A 14,902-nucleotide genomic window follows, 5' to 3' on the forward strand; every position below is an offset into this window, starting at 1 on the left:
TTGTGTGTGCACATTTAAAGGCCGTGGCTAAGTCTAACACGGAAAGGTTTTCAAGCTTATAAAGAGAAAATTCCATCCTCCTCATCTAAGAAACTCTTTACAAAGTACCAGACTCCTGGGTGACTCTTGGAAGACCTGATGGATTTCTTCCAGGTGGGAAAAGGAACATGCTGACCTCAGCACTTATCAGTGCCTTTTTCAGTTCCTGCACTAGGGACCCACCAGTTTTTCTTTTATTCAGTCCTCTGAGTGTACCTGATGTCAGACAGAGGACCATGTTGTTTCTTAACCTACCTGCTCGAAAAGGCAACTGCAGTCATTATTGTTTTCCTTTTCTGATCATTATTGTTATCCTAAAGGTATGATTACAGACGTGCCCTTAGGTGGATGAGTTGGTTCCCATAGTTTTCGCCCAGAATCCCAGGGTTTGGTAACTTTATCCCTGTGTAGCCAGCTCTGCCTCCTCCACTGTGGTGGGGTCTAGGTTTACTGAGAAAGTAATTTTCATGCACGCCCAAAGCTCAAACTGAGGCGGACTCTTTTATTACCACTGCCGCACGGATGGGATTATCTCAAACTATGCATGTAATTAACATTTGGTGCAGTGAAGTACTATCTTTGCTAAATCCATGTCCAAACAAAAGTTCAAGTCTGCCTCTTAAATTAAAATTTATATCATTGATTGTACTTCAGAGAAACCTCTATGAAATCGCTCACTGCGAACAAGGTCAGTGATATGATTGCGTTCAGGCACCAAGAAGGCTTATCGTTTCTTTGATAGATGCTGTCAGAAAGCCAGCGCGGCCAGCTTTGGCAGAACATGAACCCACAGAGGGCCCTCCTGCTGCTTTAATATTGTTGCAAGTGGGAAACTTTTTTTAAGGACCCTTTTTTGGTACCTGATATATACAGAAGTAACCAGTTTGCTTCATTTGGTTAAAGTTTCGGTTGATCTCTTTAGCCTTTAACCCCCCCCCCCCCCCCCCCCCCCCCATTTATTCAGTTTTGTAAGTTAGAGTTTGATTGGGAGAAATTTTTTTTCCAGGTGCTTAAGATAGCATCTTCAGATTTCTTGCTTTCATCAACAGCCAAGGACATTCAGGGTGCACTCAGAAGAAGTCAGAACCACACCATTTCACAACTTTTGATTTATAAAAAAAAAAAAAATCTAATGAGAGATACAATTAATTTTGTACGTATTGTACCGAAAGCCCCTTCAATAACATCTTACACAATCTCTACCTATGATTACGTGTGTACCATACGTGACGGAGACTCTGGAATGACGGAGGTTGGCTGAGGCACGTGCTGCCGCTTATCAAAGGCATAGTAGCATTAATGTTATCTGGCTCTTATCTTATCGAGCTGAATTGGTCAACGCCCTTGAATAGTAGTTGGGAAGCTCTGCAGGGCTTCAAGGCAAGAATTAAATAAAAAGGAAAAGAAAGATGTAATGTAGTTCTCTGAAGTTGTTGCCTTTTTATGGCTCAAATAGAATGCGTTACATTTTGCTTCATCATAAAAGTGACCAGTTTAAGTCCGAAGAAACAAAAGTGCCTCCCCGCCCCCACCCCACCCACCCCCTGGGGTTAATTGACTAGGACAGTTCACTGTCTGACCTTGAAAAAAAAGTGTAACGCTGACAATTTTTGTTTAAATCTCAAAGATATCTTCGTCCTTATTCTTTCTAGATTTGTATTTGGTGGCTTTTGCACTCTTGTTCACCTTGAAGTTTTAAATCTGTCATCATGTGATCTAACTCCCTGATCTGCATCTGGCTCCAGGTTATGCTGCCCAAAAGCTGTCTGAGTCCCAGTGAGAAAGAGAAGGGCTAAAGCCACACCAGTCTAAACCAGCTTTCCAGCGCCTCTCCAGCAACGACTCTACTGCAGAGCCATGAGCAACCCCGATGCTCCCAGCCAGGTTACGGACGCCGTGGCTTCGGTTATTCACGGAGTAAGTACGCACGCCCACATGCACAAAAGCTTCAGCCTACACTATCAGGTCAGGCTACACCATCACTAGCTGCATGATAAAGGATATGAGATAGTGGCTCTGAATTAAAACCACATTAAACTAAACACATTGACAGGACTTAGTCTTTCCTTAGTTTGGTCTTTTCCTATCAGTTCTCCTTGTGCTGGATTTATGCTGCATCAGCTTCCTCTGCCCTCTCTGGCATTGGAGTGTGTATTTTGGGCAGTGATGTTCCCTCCAGTGCAAATCTAGTAACATCCAGTTCCCTGCCAACATACAGCAGCTCTGACTACAACATAAAAATGTTCAGGAACGCTCAGAGAGCAGCTCCTGTTGAAATCACCCTCTTATTAGAGCACTGGAAAATATCAGCAGGCACACAGTTAAATCTGTTTCCTTCCTCTTTTCTTAAAGTTGACGTTGTTGAAAACAGTGAAAACAATATTGGCACATAATGAGAGTTGATTGCGAGGCTGCTGGTGGAGCACGAGTTGATAAACATGGCTGGCAAAGGCCTGAGGACAGCTGGTCAGTGGCCAAAGAAAGCAGAATTCCTCCACAGAGGTTCTCAACAAGGTCCTCTTGTGATTATCTTGCTGCAGCAGAAAATAATCACAATCCAGCCGTGAATACTCTCATGTTGCTAGAGCTGATCTGTTTATGACTATGGCTTGTAAATTCCAGGCATACGTTCAATTTCATACCAGGAAATATCAGGATTGTGGTTTTATTAACTGATTTACCCACCTTCCCCTGGAGCTCTTGTTCTTTTAAAATTAAACTAAAGATTCTCTATCTTTCCCAGAATGACAAGCCATATTTTTGATAACTTTACTGTGAATTATATGTGCAGCTAGGTAGAAATGGGAAAACATTTATTTCTGAATAACCAGTCATGAAGGCCACTACTGACTGAGAGTACACGTTCGTCTTCTGCCGTTGTTTTCAGTTTTTCACGGCAGGAAGGAGGAAATCCCACCTTGAGCCTAGCTTTGGACTTCATTTCAAATGTTGCAACTACTCGGGAACTAGACAAAGGTTGAAGGTTGAAGGCGTACACACTTTGAAGTCGAATCTCACTAGTTAACGCAGAGAATTAGAAGCATTTAGATGAAATTTGATCCACTAAACGCAATTACTGATCTATCTATTGAGATATCTATAGATAAATACAGATATAGAGAGACAGAGAGATATATTCCAAGGTGATCCCAAGCCAGCTAAAAGATGCAATGTCTACTGCATGTCCTTGGTTTGCCTAGGGGCCTCCTCCCTGCAGGACGTGCTTGTTTCCTGACTGGACGTGCTTGTGTCCAGTCACCACAGCTTGCTCCATTCGATGTGGAGGAGTAGCGGCTCTACTCTGAGCTCCTCCTGAATGACTGAGTCTCTAAGGGCCCAGACAGCCCTTAGAGGAAGATCATTTCCGCTGCTTGTTTCTGCAGCCTCATTCTTTTAATCATTCCCCACAGCTCGAGGCAATACGTGAGGGTAGGAACGTACATCAAAATACAAAAGTAAAGTGAAAGTAAAGCTGTCGATTTATCTGTAAAAATCGACAGTTTCACTTTTATACTCGGCTCTCTCCACCCCAACAGACTGATTCAGCATGCACATCACTGCAGACGCTGCACTAATCTGTCTGTTAGTCTCCTGCTCGCACATTAACAGGACACTGAGATAGTTGGAGCACCAACTCATTGAACTGCACCCATTTCCAGGTGTGGCCTTGAGATTGGAGGTAATAGTTCTACAACTGTAAAGGGTGGATTGTTTTTTAATTGATTTATTGATAGATTTATTTATTTATTTATATCCAACTCTTCCTTGAGTTATACTACTAAGGCTTAAATTTAGGGATGTTGCTGCTTCGATTGACAGGTATGCCGACTTGGGCAACCTTTGCCAGTCAGTGAACTGGACCTCTCAACCATGTTTGTGCTGCTGCTGCATTTAAGCATTTAAATGAAGTCATCTGACTAATATTATACCCCGCTGTGGATAGATGGATGCATACCTTTGCGTATGACTGTTTATCTTAAATCCTGCACAGCTCACATCTAATCAGCACTTCAGGATCAGATTATTTCCTTGATCAAAATCATCATAACTAAATAATAATAATGATACTGATAACAACTAAATAAACTTCCTGTTCCTGACAAAGTGAAAAGGGTAAAATGCTGTTTATTTAGAAGCAGTAAATTCCTAATACAGTGCCTTTAGATGCACAGACATCCAGTTTGTGTATAATACCAAAGGCATTAGTTGCTATGAAGAACATGGTGCAAAGGGCAGAGCTCCTGTGTTCATTTACAGCACTCTGCATGTCTTTATTGTGTTTGTACTTAGTAGGTTTATGGCAGTCAACAGTCTTACTGAGCCTGTGATCCATAATTTCTTTTGACTGTGATGAGATTTGCCAGTTGGTAGCACAAAGATAAAAAAAATTCTGGGTAAATGATTAACTCCTGAGCGGTGTGTGTGTGTGTGTGGTCAAGGAGTGGTCAGGTACTCCACTCTGGATTTTATGTGCTGACATTTTGAAACTAATATCAGTGGTTGTCGCCTTCCTGCCGTGAAGATCTGCCCTGGTCACGTGACTGGGGCAAACTGAAATGGAAACGCGTTGCCTTCTAGGAAAGGAGCCAGCACTACCTTGATACAGGAAAACCAAAACCGTCTCTGAGGTTCACATCGCAAAAACGCCTGTAATGTCATTTGATGGACTTCCTGTATAAGGTGAGTTTGTCGCCTTTGTGCACAGGCCGTTTGTGTGACATTTTGGCTTGATGTTATCTTTCCCCGCTTTCCCCGAACAGAGATTGTTCCAAATGTTGTCTGACTTTGCTTCTTAAGGTAAACCTAACCTCAGCACAACCCCTGCAGCTGTTTAATGTTCAGTCTTGTTCTTGAGGGTTTTTTTTTTTTCTATGCCCAGTAGCTCATTTCCTTTTCTCCTTAAGCTGCAAAAATAGAAGTTAATAATTACTTCCTTATGTCATCTTAATGCATGAGTAGTTGTAGATAGTCACTCCTCTGATGGTCAGCAGTGAGATTATGAGAGTTTTCTCCACAGGGGCTTACAGAGATTTTTTTTTTTTAGTGGTTGTAACCAAACCACAACGAGTTAACTGTTAAATTGCAAAGCAAACAAGGAAATGAACTTCCTACAAAAAATAACGGGGCAAGTGTTGTGGGAGTGTTCTCTGTTACTTCTCTCCTTGGAAAGGAAATTCTGAAGTCACGGTTTCTTACAGAGCATCTGCTGGTTGGTGACCCTAAGCTAGCTAACTCCATTCTCTCGGGGTGCAACACATGCTTCCTTCTGCCCCTGCTGCCGTGTAGGTCACCTTGTTAGGAATGTAAACAGAGCATGGAGAAATGGCTTAGTCAGCCCACATTAGCAAATTAACTGAGTCAGTGTTAGAATTATTGGGGAGGATCCTTTATTTTCTCCCCTGTAATAGTTGTTATAGTTTACACGTCTGTGAGCCTCGTTGGGTCCACTTTAGTTTAAGTGACGTAAAATTTGTCATCAGTGTTTTTGAGAACTGCAAGTTTAGACTATTAAACTTTGTTTTTTAATGGGAAATGTTACACTTAACTGACACTGGGACTGTTGTGGAGAACAGCATCAATAAGCTAATAAGGAGAAAAAACTTCTGAGTAGAATTATTTCAGCTTATTGGTGCTGCCCTCCACAACTGTGGCGTTTCTCACGAGGTTCCATTCCCGCTTTACAGGTTTTAGTATGTAGAGCTTTATAAACATGGTATACGTGATTCCAATTGTTATGTTAAGGGATGCTACAAAAATATTAAAAAATCAGCTTTAAACGGGATAGATGGCCTCTTGTTGCAGGTTAAAATCAAAATATTCTTTGCCTGTTGACTATTTCACAATCGTAATCACGCCCCTCTCTTTGATTCCTTTTAGGGAGTCTCACCCTTGAACTTCACGTTGAGATTGAAATGCACACTTTGTCTTTGCGGCATTGAACTTTGACCTTTCAGTAAACTCTTTCAGTGAGCCGTTGGCCGTCTGTGATTGGGATCAGCCCTCTGTGGTTTGCACTACCTCCTCTTTCAAACTTTTTTTTTTTTTTTATCATTCTAGCTTCATTCTTCCTGTGACGTGTATCTGACTCCCTCTGTATCTGACTCATCTCACTTGAGTTTGTAAACTCAGTTTGTCAGTTGGACATTTTAAATAAAATGAGGCGTAGAAACACGACCCCAGGCTGTGTATACTACCAAATTGCGTCAGACTGATGGCTGGGAAAAGCAAAACTTTAAACATGGCCTTTTTAATGCATGATGCAACAGGAAGGTTGTTGAAATCAATGTTTGTAATAGAAATTTGAGCGCTGGCTGAGGTAACACCTGGGTTACAACTCTTCTGCTTTCACACACTGTTCTGGAAAACTGAGCACAATCTGCAGTGGGATTTTCTTGCAGTTGATTTACTTTAAAGATATGAGTTAATACAGCGACACATCAGCCACGATGTACAACATGATCACCACAGTGTCTGCACCCCCGCCTCCACTTTGCTTCCAAGTGCTGACTGTGGAGGATTTGAGACTGCCTCACCACACAAATAATCTCCTGCAGCCTCCACATGCTGAGTGTTGGTTTCTTTCTACAACAGTCTCTGCACATGCATGCCACTCACTAAAACCTGCATTAAAAATGGATGCATTACATGTTTCAGCAGTCTTAGTGCAGCAGATACAGTAAACTAATGTTGAAAGGAAATCTTTCACAAGTGGATAAAGGTTTTAAAATTGGCAAATACATTATTTGATAAACCCTGTTAGCTATTTGAAAATCACTTTTAACAAAATATATATTTTTTGAGGAAAAGCTAACTAGACATGCCCCTTTTAAAATTATCCATCCATATTTCTTTTGCCGCATATGTGGTATCAGGTTATGCAGGAAGCAGCTCAGGCAGACTTTCCTCGCCCTGGCCACGTCTTCCAGCTCATCCAGGGGGATACAAAGTTGTTCCCAAGCCAGCTGAGAGAGAGAATATCTTCAGTCCTAGGTCTTTCCCAGGACCTGTTTCCAGTAGGAAACACTTGAAATACATGCCTAGGAATTGTCCAGGAGGCATCCTAGTCAGATGCCCAAACCACCTCAACTGGCTCCTTTTGACACAGACAGACCTCCTCACCCCATTTCTAATGCGTGACTCATGCTTCGAAGGCAAATCTATGATGTAACTTACAATGTAATTGTGAATTCATTTTAACCTTATGCTATAACCTTTGACGTCCACCTCCTGAGAAATGCAACTACACATCAGACTGATGCAGCTCACAACGGTGTGAATGGCGTGGAGGGTTGCGGTGTAGGGTCAAGAGTAGGGATGGGTATCGTTTAGGTTTTATCCGATACCGGTGCCAAACTGGTACTTTTGAAACGGTGCCGGTGCTCAAACCGGTGCTTAAAGAATGGAGAACAAAAAATTGGTCCAAAAACCTCTCATGTTCAGCTGTTTTGTTTTTTTTTTGTTTTTTTTTTTGTGAAAAGATAACAATGTTAGCCTTTTCTGTAGCTATGGGGCATATATGGTATCATTCTTGGCTGGAAGCAGTGCTTAAACAATGGAAAAAAACACAAACTTTGTCCAAAAACCTCTCATGTTTAACTGTTTTCCACTTTTTCTTTGGTCATTTTAGCTTTTTTGGCCAGGGTGAAGGGAGTATCTGCCATCAAACAAGAAGACAGCCGCATGTAGCTACGACGGTGTTTGCTAGTTCACCTTACATGCATTAATGTAATAACGTGGTTAGCCTACTCAACGTAAATTACACACGAACAACATTAAGCTACTCGCGCAGAGAAGAACGGCTGCTGCTGCCATCATCATCCGTCATCATTTCTGCTACACTGGCAGGGCTAGGTGCCATGATGGCACTCTAGAACCGGTGCCATCCCTAGTCAAGAGTGACTTCTGGTTTCGTCATAAATCAGATTTCCCAAAGAAGTCAAAATCAAGTTTAACACAGTCCAGGACACTGATTCTAAAGGAAACTCCTTTCTGTGGCTCACGCTTCACTCTCCCCTCACTCATGAAAAAGACCCCGATACTTAAACCCCTCCACCTGGGGTAGAAACGTTCCCCTGACCAGGAGAGGGCGCGCCACCCTTTTCCAGCTGAGAACCATGATCTCGGACTTGGAGGTGCTGAATCTCATTCTCGACGTCTCATACTTGACCACAAACTGCTCCGGTGCAAGCTGGAGGTCACCACCTGTTGAAGCCAACAGAATGACATCATCTGCAAAAAGTAAAGATGAAATCCAGCCACTACCTCGCTACTATTCTCTTGGTGTTGACTTCTACTTGACTGATGATTTAACTTGCGTTATAACATTTTAGATGTAACGCGAGTGGATAGAGTCCTGTCGGGTTGCTCCAACACAAAAGAGCTGAGCCAAAGATAAACAGGCCTTAATGTGGGTAAAGAACTGAAATTCGCTGAATCACACATGACTCAGTTGGCACTGAGTTATTATTAAATGCTCTAACCTAGGTGTATGCTTTAAAGTGCTATGAAAGCAGTGGAATGGTAATTTGTTGAAGAGAACAGCACAGTGCAGCTATGAACTGCATCCAGCCTCACATACAACTCACTATAAACTTTTTCCTTGTCTTTACCACCTGTCGTTCCTGTACACCTCGCTTCCCAGTACTCCCGTCTACTTTCTTAAACATCCTGCCTATCCCACTTATTCTCTGTCAACCTCTTTCTTTGAACACTTTCTTGTACTCCCTCATTCCACAGCCAAGTTTCTTTGTCCTCTTTCCTCTGTCCAGAGGACACACCGAACACCTTCTTGGCACTACTGCTGAACTTTCCCCCGTCATCTGATAACTCTTCCCTAGCACCCAGACCCCGTCTCAAGTCCTCCCAGGACTCTGTGCAATGTTCTTCCTTCTTCAGCTCACAACGATTGAAATCCTAAACTGTTTTTTTTTTCTCTGTATTGGATCCATTAGATTGCATTACATTAGCTCCCTCAACTGCTAATTCTCATACATGGACATAGATCATTTGTTGAAATAGCTGAACCACTTTTACAGGATTGATGAAGAGTGTGCTTAGATTGAATTATGCTTGTACTAATGCATTTAAACTTCTCTCATTTTCTGGCTAAAGCTAAAATATTAAAATGTCTTAAACTCAGTTTTGCCGGGTCTCAAACTGCACATCTCTAGCCCCGGTCTACACATTTGGATCATGCAATGCAAATTCAGTATTAAGAGCGTGCTTTATTGTCTGACTCAACCTTTCAGGCTTTTTCACATGTTTAAAAAAAGCATTGACTGTGAAATGGCTAACTTAACAGTTCTAGTTCCAAAAACTGGAAATGCTTATGAAACAAACTGCGTTGTGTGTTTAAGATGGGTCACACTTAGGGCTGGGCTATATCATACCGTTCACGGTAATACCGGTGTAATTTTGGGCAACGATAGGAAAATGAAATATCGCGATAGAATATGGGTAAAACTGGCATGCGCAGTGCCTATGTTTACATACGCACATGGCGGCGACGCAGAATGAGAAGAGCGAAAGTGGATCGTTAAATGAAACGGATGAACCAGAACTGGTTTGTTAAAATGCTGCAACTTCAGTGGTGTGGAACTGGTTTAGCTTTCATCCGTCAGATACACAACAAAGCACTATTTTTGGTAGCGCATGCTAGCGGGCCATCGTTATTACCGTGTTGTTTGGAAAATACGGCACACTTAAAATCAATCCTTTGATTTTTCTGAAAATCGACAGTGCCCCTTATAATCCCGTGTGCCTTATGTGTGAATTCTGGTTGTGTTTACTGACCTCGAAACGATTTTATGTCGTACACGGCGCTCGAAAATCTGTCAAATGTTTTAGTACGACTTTGCTAATCTACGAAGCCGCACCGCTTGATGGATTGTCGGAGCATTACGGCTATCGTAGGCAGGAGCTTTGCGGAGTGATACGTGCTGTGCTTCAACATAATATTACCATATTGTGTGTGTGTGTATAACCTCTTTTTAAGTTTTGTGGATATTATACATGGTTATGCTGAGGATATGTCGGCCAATTTCCACTGGAAATGCCTTTTGGTTAAACTGTCAGCAAGGAATTTGCACTGTTACATTTTTATATAACTTTAATGCGCATAAAAAACAGCTGCTTGTTTAAGTGAAAATACATTGATGGGGTTTTTTTGCACTAATAAAGTTGTGGAGTTGTAAAGTATTTTGTCTAGTGTCAATTATATCGTCAGTTATATCGTTATCGCAAATTTTCAAATGTATATCATGATAAATAATAAATGATATCGCCCTGCTCTAGTCACTTTTGTTTTTCTTTTCGCCTTAATGAATATATTTGAGCAACGTGCATAAACTCGAGCTCTTGGAAAGAGTCTACTTTCACACTGCTCTAATTTGGTTCCATGTCAAGTTTAATTAGTTTCATTTAAAGTAGAACCCAAAAAAGTAGATTCTGTTCATCTCTTTTCAGTCTGAGAAAACATGTGTCCAGCTTTTTTAGGTTTTCCTTACCTGGATGATTGAGCGTGCATCAAAATCATTTAATGTACTGTTAAAAAGTCTTAAATGTAGCTGTAGACATGTGGGGAAAATGGCTGTATTTGTTAGTTTCTGTAATTGAGACAGACTGTAATTCACAGGTCAGATTTTAGTCACTTTTGAGTCTTTCATGTTTCTTTTCAGCCCGTTGCTTAACATTACTTCTGTCAATATTGGCCTTCAAAAAAAAAGTGTTAGAGGTTTAGATCATATGCACTTACAGCACCCAGGTAAATATTTAGACTTTATGTGGAAAACGTGGGGATGAATGTCAGGGTCGGGTTTTGTTCTTGACTGTTTAAACACGGCTTGTCCTTTCAGGCCACACTTGTCCTCAAAGCGAGAATGCGAGTCTTGTTTGTTCGGCCTCGGCACAATACGCAACCTGGTGAAGGTGGCAGGCTGGGCGATAGGGTTCTGATTATGGTATCACGAGGCCTTGATAAGCAGGGGGAGAGCGATATCTCCTGCCCGCAGTTCTTTAATAGAGGTGCTGAGTGAAGTAAGAGATCCAGTTTTGTCATGGTGGAGGGCGCTGACACTTGTCACCAAAAGCCGTGCTTTTGATAAAGCTCACGTCATGAGCGAGGTAAGTCACTGAAACTGCAGAAGAAGTGTTGATCTTATTCAATTTACTCGTTGTTTTTTTTGTTTTGTTTTTTTTTTCCTTTTACCTACTGTGCTTCCCTCAGCTTGTTCTCATACGTGCCATCGGTTGTGGAAAATTCTTGCACCCCTTCGAGAATCCTTCACACGTTGCTTCCACCTCGAGGGATTCACCGTGAAACCATGATATGAATGAGGGCCCTGTAAAAACAAACAACGAGATCATTTAGCTACACTCTGAGGGCTTCACTTGTCCGGATAATGTGCTGCAGGGTTTTGGATTAGTAATTAAGTGCTGAACAGTTGATGGTGATGTGGATGCAGGCTGATGCTTCAGTTCATAGCAAAATAGCACAGATCTGCTTGGTTATTGGTCCTTAAAGCTGAATTCTTGACTCTGGAGGTCACTGAGGTGCAGTGAGTCTGCTCTCTCCTGTTTTTAGGCACTTGTGTAAAAAAAAAAAAAAAAAGAAAAAAAAAAAGGGGGGGGTGGGTGGGTGAGAGATCTGAGAAATTGAACCTTGGGTCAATATTGAACGTTTGCTTGAAAGCCTTTTATTTTCAGCCCGTCCTCCGTTCAGCAGAGGGCTTACCGCTGCTGTCACCTTTGTGTGGCATGCAAAAAGAAGCATGGTGTTACAGGCTATGGGAGTCAGTTTTCCACACTCTTCCTGCACATGCCTGCATGTCTGATCATCTGTTGACCTTTAATTATGATTAACCGGAAAGTTTCCTGCTTACATTTTCTCATCTTGATGGACTTCATAATCTTCGTGTGTCTAGGGGACCTTTGTACATCACACAGGTGCTGTAGAAGGTGTAGAAAATGTGATGTGAGCTATAAAAAAACGATAAAAATATTTTACAGCGTGCTTGTAAGTAGCAACATTTTTATTGTTGTTTTAATTGAAGCAAGTTGAAAGATGTTGATTTTTAGTACTAGTAGTTAAACTGAAGTTTTGTAGTTTAAACCCATCAGAAAAGCATTTAATAACAAGAGTACAGTACCATCTGTGCCAAAACTTTGTGACTAGACACAAAACTATCATCACGTTTGCTGTTGCTCCCTGCAGCACAGGAAAGCCTAGTGTAGGACCACCATGTTGGGTGTCCTGGGAACATTTAACAGGGTGTCAAATGACTTGCAATCCCCGAATTCTGCCACCTGCTGAATGGTGTCTGAGCAGGTACTCTTGTCATATCGCTGCAGTCCATCCTTTTCTCAATATCTCACCGGGAGAGACAGAGCAGGGCTCAGCGGGTTACTGCGTCGTGCTGCAGGAAAACAGATCTCTTATCACCCATGTGATCCCTGTTGGAACTGATCAAAGCTCATGGCTATGGTTTCTGACTTTAAAGCTCATGTTGAAGAAGACATGACCTAACTGATGTGTTCACAGCTAGAACAGAACGCCCTCTAGTGGTGGTTTTAAGTGAGGCGCACACTTTCTGAGCTGGGTTTTCAGCATGCACTCTTAGACATATGCATATCTTTTCTAACATAGGGCGAGAGGCGGGATACACCCTGGACAGGTTGCCAATCTGAAGCATTTCCTCATTCTAATTTCACTGCTGTCTTGTTTATTTTCATCTTTTGTTGCAGCCAGAAGCTCCTGCTGCTTCATCACTACACGGGTCTCCGCGCCCAGAAGAGGAGGATGATGGGGACCTGAATAAAGCCTTGGGTGTCCAGCGCTTCCAGCAGATCCTCACGCCTGCTGCTGCCGTGCCTGATAAGGAGCACCACATTTACCATGACGAAGACATTGAATGTGAGCGTGCAGAAGCTTCATAAAGCATGGAGATGCTTTCAGTTGTGTGCAAACAGCTCTGAGATTGATGCATTTATCTGTGTTTCAGACCACCGACACTCCTCTCACCACATCCACCGGCCTCTGTCCAAACTGCCCTCTGACGTACGCAGGAGGAAGGGCAGCAAGAAAAGGAAGAAGGATAAAGATCACAAAAGCAGCCATCCTCCCTGCAGTGTCCCCATAGAGGAAGGTGAAGATGAGGAGGAAGAGGAAGAAGAGGGGACAGAGCTAAATTCTGTTCTGTCAGAGTCAGAGAGATCCAAAGATGTGGAGGTAATCATTTTATTATTTGAGTCTTTTGAGTCTTTTTAACAGTGTTTGGGAGCGAATAAGATAAAACCCAGCGAGAAGCGTTATTTGATACAAAAATTGGTTGAAAATGTCTTTTAAATACAAATTTGCTTTGAGAAAATGGAACGATGTGATGTAACTTTTCTCTTTTAAACCAAACTGAAACCTACTGTGTACCTTTAGGCTTGTTCTAATTCAGGGTTAATTAAAAGCTTGGATTATGTTGAATTCTGGCTTTTGCAATAGACTGACAACTTTTCACCTTTGATTTTCTACTTTAAACATAAAGAGACTTCAGACCACAATAAATGTTGATGGGTTCCTGAGGTTTGGTGGAATTTGAGAAGAAACTCTATACTCTTAAACAAACACTAATCAACACTGAGCAGGCAAAATCCCCCCTTTTAATAGAAGGGAATGTCAAACAGAACCGGACTCGGAGTGGGTGGCTATTTGCCTCAACCCACTTGAATGAGTTCGCATAAAATCAACAAACAATAATCATATGATTGCATGAAAATTTGTACTCCCTTTGAATTCATACTGAAATCCAGCAACATCTAAATAACTCTGATTTATGTGCAAAAGTCTCCACAGGCTTTGTTTCTCCATTGTCTGGATGTGAGAGACGTTTAATTTATTTGATTTATTTATTTTTGACCGTGTTACAGTAAGCAGCACTCTCACGCTTCCTTTCCCCTCCACAGTTCTTCGTTTCCGAAGATGACCATGTATCCAAAAGTGTCAAAGAGAGCCCACACTCGGTCCGAAAGCTCGACATCGTACCGCAGTCCGGTGTGGGAGGTGAACATGAAGACGCAACTTCCACAGAGTGAGTCAAGTCTGCTTCATAGACTTCAAAAAGAAGTGAAAAAGGGCGTGATTGTTAGGTTGGTAATCATGCCTTACCTGCCACGATGACTGCTTAATGCATGTTTTTGTCTTTTTTGATGAAATGTCCTCACAGCCATCCTGTTTGGGTGAGAGCACTGAGGCTCACGCCTGTTCGGGGGGCGGGGGTGTGTGATGTACTGTACGTTACCATGTCTCAGGCATCCAGTGAGCCTGCTGGGCATGATCAGATGGACCAGAGTAATCCTGTCCTCAGAGACCCATATATCACCTGTTGCTACTCAGCAGCCCAGACTCCACCTGTGACATTTACTTTGTTCCTTTTTAAAGAAATCTGAGCTTGAAAGAAGCTGCACATACACCTTTTGCTTACTTTGAGTCGATTAGAGATCAGCTTAACCGCAGAAGATTTGTCTTTTAAACCATTCTTGCCTAAAGTGGAAGAAGTTGACTTAAAGACGAGGTTGTAAAGTAGCGTTTACGCTAGACGGTAAGTTAATTATGTTTATTTTTGCTGGATACGTGTTGTTAAAATTCTTTGTCCTCTGTCCACTTTTTTGCTTTTTGCAGCTAAATGTGTAACTTGCACCTTGCATGCATTTATCAGAGTAGGAGAAGCAGTAGAAGGCTGTAATACTTCAACAATGTTAGTCCTGTTAAAACGATTATTATTAACGACTATTGGGAGGATTTTTATGTGTGGTTGAGTGTGCACAGTTCCCAGTTTTTAAGGGGGAAATGTTAAATCCTAAAGAAATATGATGAAAA

The 14,902-nt window shown here is 41.9% G+C and overlaps 1 protein-coding gene across 6 annotated transcripts in view; it reads left to right on the forward strand.

Moving 5' to 3' along the window:
• slc4a2b (solute carrier family 4 member 2b) overlaps window positions 1-14,902 on the forward strand; it is a 48,458-nt gene that overhangs the window by 17,188 nt on the left and 16,368 nt on the right. For all 6 annotated transcript variants that reach the window (XM_087846229.1, XM_087846230.1, XM_087846228.1 and 3 more), the window contains 4 exons: window positions 1,785-1,956; window positions 12,781-12,949; window positions 13,038-13,264; window positions 13,990-14,114. In XM_087846229.1, the coding sequence (XP_087702355.1) occupies window positions 1,897-1,956; window positions 12,781-12,949; window positions 13,038-13,264; window positions 13,990-14,114 (581 nt within the window). In that variant the 5' untranslated portion in view covers window positions 1,785-1,896. The remainder of the gene's footprint in view (window positions 1-1,784; window positions 1,957-12,780; window positions 12,950-13,037; window positions 13,265-13,989; window positions 14,115-14,902) is intronic.

Source organism: Neolamprologus brichardi, chromosome 9, assembly GCF_056152115.1.
Source record: "Neolamprologus brichardi isolate AB-2024 chromosome 9, ASM5615211v1, whole genome shotgun sequence".
Taxonomy (NCBI): Eukaryota; Metazoa; Chordata; class Actinopteri; order Cichliformes; family Cichlidae; genus Neolamprologus; species Neolamprologus brichardi.